The sequence below is a fragment of the Anastrepha obliqua genome, chromosome 1 (genome assembly GCF_027943255.1).
Source record: "Anastrepha obliqua isolate idAnaObli1 chromosome 1, idAnaObli1_1.0, whole genome shotgun sequence".
Classification (NCBI taxonomy): Eukaryota; Metazoa; Arthropoda; class Insecta; order Diptera; family Tephritidae; genus Anastrepha; species Anastrepha obliqua.
Window position 1 is genome coordinate 70,352,811 of NC_072892.1, and position 8,721 is coordinate 70,361,531.

General features: G+C 35.4%; 1 protein-coding gene across 1 annotated transcript in view; it reads left to right on the forward strand.

Moving 5' to 3' along the window:
* The window catches only part of LOC129253498 (ras-like protein family member 10B), a gene marked incomplete at its 5' end in the record, with an annotated part of 102,525 nt that extends 100,021 nt beyond the window's left edge, over positions 1–2,504 (forward strand). Inside the window, one exon of the mRNA XM_054891906.1 lies at positions 2,111–2,504. Within this exon, the coding sequence (XP_054747881.1) occupies positions 2,111–2,228 (118 nt within the window). The remainder of the gene's footprint in view (positions 1–2,110) is intronic.
* Positions 2,505–8,721: the final 6,217 nt, after the last annotated feature.

Sequence of the window (8,721 nt, forward strand, 5' to 3'; positions counted from 1 at the left end):
TGTTAGCACGTGAAAAGAGCTTTCCAAAAAGCTCCAGCGTGAACCGATGCGACGAATACAACTAGAATTACGCGCTTGCAAAGACAAGCTTGCGGAAATACCGCAAGACTTTTTGGCCAACCTTATATAAATGGCGCTTAATTCCTTTTTCGGGTGTTTGGCCGAGCTCCTCTTCCTATTTGGGACATGCGCCTTGATGTGTTTCCCAATTGGACGGACCTACAGTTTTAAACCGACTCTAAACAGCAGATAAAAGTTGTTTCTAATAGCGGTCGCCTCTCGGCAGGTAATGGCAAACCTTCGAGTGTATTTCTGCCATGAAAAAACTCCTCAAAAAAAACATCTGCCGTTTGAGAAGATTATGGCAGAGAACTCCTTCAAAGAGATACTACTTCAAAACGCATCTGTATTTTGTTAGACCGCCAAGAAGTCTTATGTGCACTGCTGTCTCACTTAATACCATCTAAGCTCTATGAGTAATGCTTCACTGCCCTCAATCCACTGGGAGCAAGGAACACCGGCATGTGGGTGCAATGGCCTGCATGTCGGTCCAGATCGTGACGGCAACGAACAGACGGATTACCCAGCAAAATTAGACGCTACATCAACAAAATTCCATGGACCACATAAAGAAGTTATCAGCGACTAGGAACACACTTCACTTCCGAATATGGCTCTTGAACTTGGATAGAGAGAACTTAGGAACTCTCACTGGATACTTTACAAGCCATTGTCGTAGTTTTTACCATTTAAGGAAACTGGGACTAGTAGTAGCCAGCGTCTGCTTTTTGTGAGCTGCGCACATCCTCTGCGAATTTGCAGTTTTCGCAAGATGAAAACTCACTTGCCTACCTAGGGGGAATGATTCTAACCCACTGCGGATATAGAACAAAAAGCCTGAAGAAGTGCTCAAATTGGAAACCTCCAATTATATTTTCGCCGTCAAGCACAATAGACCATATCTGAGTTGGCAGTGCTCTATGGTGCAATAAAAACTAACTACCTAACTAACAATGCGCTTCATAAAACGCTACGTTTTCTCGCTACCCACATTCAAAGATCGGCGCGACTACTCTACGCGCTGTAGCTTCCGATGTTTTGTGAGCATACTCGGTACCAATCTCTCACCGAACTTAAGAATATAACACCAGAATTATCATGAAAAATGTTCAAAGTTATAGTAGATGATAGTTTTCCACTTTCTCAGCAATGTCTGAGGACGTAGCACTTATTGTTTCAACTTTTCTCTCTACATAGCTTGTAGCTACCTATAAATCAGTGCTTTTCCTGGACAAAACCTCCCGTAAACAGATATCGTCCATGCCATAAAGTTCTACGGTGCTTTCCTTTGTTTTGTGAATAACTTAATCATTAGCTTAGCGCTTAACTTCTTTATCCAATTCATATGTACATATCGCACCCTAAATACAAAAGGGTCACAACTCAAAATACTAAGATTTTCAGGAGAGACGAAAAACGTTTTATGTAAAAATTATTGTAATATTTAAAGAAAATATTGTTCCATCATGAAAATATACAACATTGCAGAAGGTTCTACTATATTTTTCTCAATTTTATTTTATGTTTGCGAAAATAAAACAAAATTTTGATTTATGACTCTTTAACTGAAATTTTTTCGATTAAGTAGTGATATTTTCTTAAATTGTGCCTTTTTAACTGATAAAATGTTTTAATTTTATAAGTTTCCTAACCTAATTGAACTCACTTTTCACAACTAAAGAGGCACAATGCAAAATAATATACCACGAAATTTATCACTTTTTACAGTTATAGAGGCAGAACTCAAAATAAAACTCTTTATGTGTAATAAAAGTAATCAGCTGTTCTTGAGCCCATTAACGCAACTAAAAATAATTCTCTTTAGTTGATCGTGCAAAAGCACACACTTGACATAAAAATAGACATAACTGTATTTTTCCATTTAAAGAAGATAGTTATGTGAACGAAATATTTGCAGCAGTTAGAAATGTGTACTCTGAATTAATTTATGCAAAAAACTCAGTTTTGGAAAATTTTGAGTTGTGACCCTTTTGTATTTAGGGTGCGATATGTGTATAGTTGTTCATTATACCTTTCACATGCATTTCAGGTACAACTACAAAATTGGCGATGTATTCCGGGAATTGATGGGCTGTACAAGCACCGGTGCCATCGTTAGCGAATTCACACAATCAACTAGGAATAAAGGACGTTGCACAATACTTTAGCGTTATCTGCAGAGATTCTTCAGAGAAAGGATGTGAGTCGCAGCAAAGGCATGTGAGCTACAGCTGCAAAATTTCAAGGGCCACAGCAACCAAACACAAACGAAAGCCGCCAAAATATTAGTATTAGTATTCAACAGACCACCTAAGTAGGTTTCGAAACCAGGTTGTTGCAGCTGTTAGCTCTCGTGAACGCGAATTTGTAGTAGTAAGCCATAGGTAGCCAATAAGTAACGAATAGGTTTAAATATTTAGAAAAAAACATTGTAGTTAAAAAGTAAAACGGAGATATACTTAATTAAGAGAGGGAACAATAACAATTACTTATATATTTTCGCTTTGCCAAAAATTGCCATAAAACTAAACTACTAATACCAAGTTTTCTAACCATGATTTCGTCCTGAGAGCACCTCCGAAAGTGGCACCAGCCATTGCAAGAGTTACACTTGACTGATGTCAGGCTCCAAGGAACGAACCCTGGTCTGATGCACGGAACAGACTGTGCGGAGGACCAAGAGCTGCTGATTTGTCCCCGCACTGAGATTGGAGAAGAGAGTTGTGGGTCTGAGAGAGAGTTGTGTTGCAGCGGTGGGCTCCTAACTGTTGAGGTTTGATTTGTGGTGGCAGTTTGAAGTGCCGACGCATTTGACGATGAAGCCGTTGAGGCAGATGCTGCCTGGTGGAAAATATTGTAATACGTCACCACATACCGTGTGGATCACTCCCTATGTGTCTTAAGGCCTGAGCAGGTCATAATATAGCACCACCCGTTGCACTTATTGCACCTATCCGAGGTGGAGTTCGGGTAGAGCCGTTTGTGACAGATGCAGCAGTAGAATACTTCTGGTCCAGGATTGGGCTCAATACCAGCCTTAAAGAGAAGTATTTGGAGCAAATTTGCTGCCTAGGATTGATCCTGTTATGATAGATTGGGGGTGAGGTAAGGTACACTAGACAAGGCTATTTTACTGAGGCGACAGCCCTGGGTCGGGAAAAACCCGAGTCATTCCGGTAACTTGGAACCGGCTTCCATGGGAATGAAGGTCTCAAAGATGCATTGCAGCCCTTCACGCTTTCGCAGAAGCTTCTCCAAGAGTTCCGCTTATCTATAAGTATATATGATTGGCGCATACACCCTTTTTGGGTATTTGGCCGAGCTCCTCCTCCTATTTTTGGTGTATTTTTATGAGGAGCTTTTTCATGACAGAAATACTTTCGGAGGTTTGCCATTGCCTGCCGAGGGGCGACCGCTATCAGAAAAATATTTTTCTTAATTTTGGTGTTCCACTGAGATTCGAACCAACGTCCTCTCCGTGAATTCCGAATGGTAGTCACGCACCAACCCATTCGGCTACGGCGGCCGCCAGCCGTCCTAATTTCAGACTTACAGATTCCTAACCCTCTATTATACAGTTCCCATCCTGGGACAGCCTTAATTCTTCTAGCACTATTAAATAGAGGTCGGCACGAAGCCCTAAGTTCAACAAGCTTAGTTGTTCACCAAAGCGGTTCTTCCTTCTTAGGGAGTATTCTAAGTGGACAGCGACGGATCATGTGTTCAGAGCCAGACCGAATCCAAATATGGGAGTCCTCTCAACCGCACTACACCTCCAACCCAATGACGACGAGCTTGGAACATACTCCGAAGCATGCCAGGGTTTTAACGGTATGGGGGCAGTCATGGCATTAGCGGACCAGTTCTGTTAAGTTTCACATCAATATACCCAGGAACCAAAATACCGTAATAAGGAGTTAGTCATAACCCGAAAGCAAAGGGTCATCACGGCGCAGGTTTGAAAGGTCGTCAAAGCCGGAGATCATTTAGCGCTAACCTGGGTGCACTGCGCAGAGGCGACCTGTCCTACACCCCTTAAAATAACATAACAAAACATCACATAATTAAACATAACAAATAATAATAATAACATAGCTCAACAAAATACAAAATTATACAGTTAGGTGGTTCACAAAGTATTGAGTCAAACCACGTCAAGTGGGCCCCGAATTTTCCATCAAATTCCCGATTTTAAAATCAAATGCATTTTTGGATAGAGAATTTGTCCCATAATAATTGCTGTGAATAGTTTTTTTTTATTTCGCTTTTTGTTTATGTTATTAACAATTGAATTTTTTTGCATGATATTCTTGTAAAATCAATATCTCAGAAACTACAATTGATAATTTGATGAAATTTATTTCGGTTACCGAAAAATGTTTACTCTACCGATTTAATGTTCAAAAACTTTGTATTTGTTGAAACAATAATTTTTAACAATAATTTTTATGAAAAATCGCAATTATTTTTGCGTTCTTCACGCTCTAAATGGGCAATATTACAGTCAGATTAAGCTCACAATGCTCACCTTTAATAATCTGTAAAAAAAACTTTGTTCATCCAATCCGTTCTGAAGATATCGAATTTTTTGTCAGTCGAGGCACTACGCACGAAAACGAACTTGCATGAACATGGCTTTGCAGAGTCGTACAGTCGCCGCAACTTCTAGTGTCAGTGTGCTGTGATTCCCAGTATGTTGTCTATGCTTTGAGGTTAAAAAAAAATTATTATGTATTGTTATGAAAATGGTTCGACCTGATGAGTGTTGCAATCCGTTGGGGAAAAAAGGTCGTAATTGCGTACGTCATAATTTATTCCAAATAACCGCTCACTGGGATGTAAAATTCAAACAATATAGCGGTAAATACGTTTGCAAATCCTGTCGTATGAAGATATATATAGATGGAAGTGTTACTGAAAGTGCAGCGTATATACGTCCAAGTCCACAGTGGGTATAATCTTGATATTTATATACATATATTGTGCATTGAATAGATATTATTTATGCAAATAAAGTCAATTAGTTCTCAAAATTTGTGACAGAAAATTTTGATTAATTTTTTCTAGTGCTGACCAAGGAGCAGAAATCGATGAGTCTGAAGTTTCTTCTGATGCAGAAGAATGTTCGGATAGTGAAGCTAATTTTGAAAACCTGGAAATTCAGAATGACCTAAAATTAGAAAAGGTGAACAAAAACGACGTTTTTCAAAATTAAGTGATATGAATGTCAAAGAGGTAATAGCAGAAATCATCAACAGCGAGAGTAAATATTCAACAAGGAAAAAAAAAATTGAATTCAGTATTTGTAGAGAATATAAAGTCTGCTTACGTGAGAAAAAAATACAAATGATAAAATTCAAATTTTAACAACGGTACCAGATGAGGTAACATCGAAACAAATGCGTGAAACATTTAATATTTCGAAAAGGATGGCATCAAAAGCCAAACAATTGAAAAAGAAAAGGGGGTTTGGATCTGTGCCTGATAAGAAGCGCGGAAAACGTATTCCGAACTCAACTATTGAAAAAGTTAAAGCTTTCTATTTATCAGACTATTGCAGCAGGTTGTTACCTGGAATGAAAGATTGTGTAACTGTTTATGAAAATGGAAAGAAATTGAAACCGCAGAAGAGATTGTTACTTACAATTTGGTGAATTTATATGAACACTTTAAAATAGAGTATCCTGACATTCAGATTGGTTTATCAAAATTTCGATACCTCAGACCCCATCAATGTATTCTTGTAGACCAAAACGGCACGCACAATGTATGTGTTTGCAAAATGCATCAAAATGTGGCTCTAAAAATATATGGAATCAAGCAAGAACTTTGCAAACGTAAGATCGCTTTTAAAGAATTTATGGGCGATTACATAAAGCGTGCTGTGTGCAAAAATTCAACGTCAGTTTGTTATTTTGGGGAATGTAAAAAAATGTCCTGGAGTGGCCCCGATCATTGATGAACTGCAAGAAATATTGACTGAAAATAACGTTTAAACCTTTACACAGTTTGACAAAAAATTCGATATCTTCAGAACGGATTGGATGAACAAAGTTTTTTTTACAGATTATTAAAGGTGAGCATTGTGAGCTTAATCTGACTGTAATATTGCCCATTTAGAGCGTGAAGAACGCAAAAATAATTGCGATTTTTCATAAAAATTATTGTTAAAAATTATTGTTTCAACAAATACAAAGTTTTTGAACATTAAATCGGTAGAGTAAACATTTTTCGGTAACCGAAATAAATTTCATCAAATTATCAATTGTAGTTTCTGAGATATTGATTTTACAAGAATATCATGCAAAAAAATTCAATTGTTAATAACATAAACAAAAAGCGAAATAAAAAAAAACTATTCACAGCAATTATTATGGGACAAATTCTCTATCCAAAAATGCATTTGATTTTAAAATCGGGAATTTGATGGAAAATTCGGGGCCCACTTGACGTGGTTTGACTCTATTACAAGTGTCGTATTTTCGGAAGTCGCAAAACTCTTAACAGTTAAATACATGTTTAGAGGTTTTGAAGTTACAACCAAATATTTTTAACTGTGTCAAAACTGATAATATGACTTGTACCGTACTTTGCGAATTCCTTAAACCGTATTTCCAGCTATTTAAAATTTACAAAGGTTTAGTTTGTGGATACCCCAAGTATATCGACGTAATATAACATAACAACATTATATACAAACCATAACGTAGCACTTAGTGTTTGCCATTTTTCGTCAATTTGCAAAAGAAAAAACTGGCGTGCATTTTTAAAGTAGCCCCTAAATAAGAATAATGAACTATGTAAGAAAATATTTATTTTCAAGGAGGTAAATATTTCAAGTAAATATTTATTTAGCGTGGTTTAAATAAATAGACTTATATTTATTTAAATAAATTATATATTTATTTATTAACTATCATACATTGGATTTCTTATGAATGAATACTTGAATGACAAAATTCGTGAATTGGTTTGTTTGTTTTTTCAGTATGTGAAAACTTTATCCCATATATTTTACAATAAATGTACTATTTTCCAATAACACCGGAGAAAATACATACGAAGAAATTCAAGCCTACAAATTATAAAATACAATAATTATAATAATTATATACTGTTAGTAAAAAGTGATTATAGTGCGTATGTACGGCAAGCACTGTAAAAAATGTTCGTATGGTGCATTAGTATGCAAAACCGAATCCCGAAAACTTAGGTACTTTCAAATACTATTAAAAAAAATGCCAATATTTTAAGCAAACAAAAAATACTTTAAAGTTGTGATCATTGCAAGAATTAGAATAAGCATAAAAGAAAGAAATATGAAACTAAAAGAAACAAACATAAATACATTGCATTGTTGGAAAAAATACGTTCAGTGAGAGTAGATGATGAAGAGTAGTAAAGGAAAATGCTGCATGCACACACACACATGTAAGTAATGAAAAGGTTAGAATCCATATGTATGGCGTACCGAACACTGCATTGAACCAAACTAGTTAAGTAAGATACAACTACAGTTAGAAGCAAAATTTAGTGAAGTAAAATCAACGCACAAATTATGTGTTATTACTGTTAAAATGATGAATGGAGAAGATTTTGCAAAAACAAAAATATTATAGAAAAATTAAGAGAGTCCCTGAGGAGCGCAAATAATCACTCATAAAAGCGAATAGAGGTTGAAAACTTCAAGTAATTTAAATTAGAATGGGGAACTAGTTTTTAGCAATTTATATGTAATATTATTACAAACATACATACATATGTATTAATCAAACTAAAACAATAATTTAGGTTTTAAACATAGACATAACGAATTTTTCACACTGTACAAAGCACAACATTAACATTAACAACAATAATAACAACTACCCCCACTACCGTTGTCGATATATATATTAGAAACTTTAATCAAACCCTCATCCTTCAGACGGTTGATTTTAAACCCAAAACACTTTGAAATATTTATTTTATATATTAGTATAGAAAAGAGTTAATAAATGTAAACACATTAAGGCTGAATTTGTATATATATGTATACACTTAATAAACTAAAGGTATTAGGCATACAATAAATAAAAATAAATTCAAAAATTTAAATTGAAATACAATACAAAAAAAATAAAAAAGAACAAAAGTAAAAATGTAATTAAAAAAAATCCAATAAAACTTAAATATAAATTAATAACTTAAGATGGCAGTAAGAAGTGGGCCAAATGCATTATAACGATTTGTACATCTTTACTACGAGATAATTTAACGATTAGAGACAGATATAATAGCATCTTCGAGTGAGTATTAAAAATAAAGATACATAAAACAATAAGACACATCTAGAAAGAAAATATGTTATTCCATATATGGTAATGTCAAACTGAAAGCTTAAGCCTTAAAACCCCTTTAGTACACGCTATGTATGGATGTAGTTTTACCTCATTTTTATAAATAATTTCCCAATTAGTTTTAACACTTGAAATATGTTTTTTAGACTAAATCAGAAATGCAGCGTTATCGAAAAATTATGCCACTGCTTAAAAAATTCAGTCCAAGCTGCCAGTGTCTGCGTAAGCATGATACGATTTCGTCTCCTCAAAAAAAATTATTTTCCAGATGATTTCGATGGGCAAGACGAGCTACTCTAAGGCCCGTTTGCCTTTAACTACG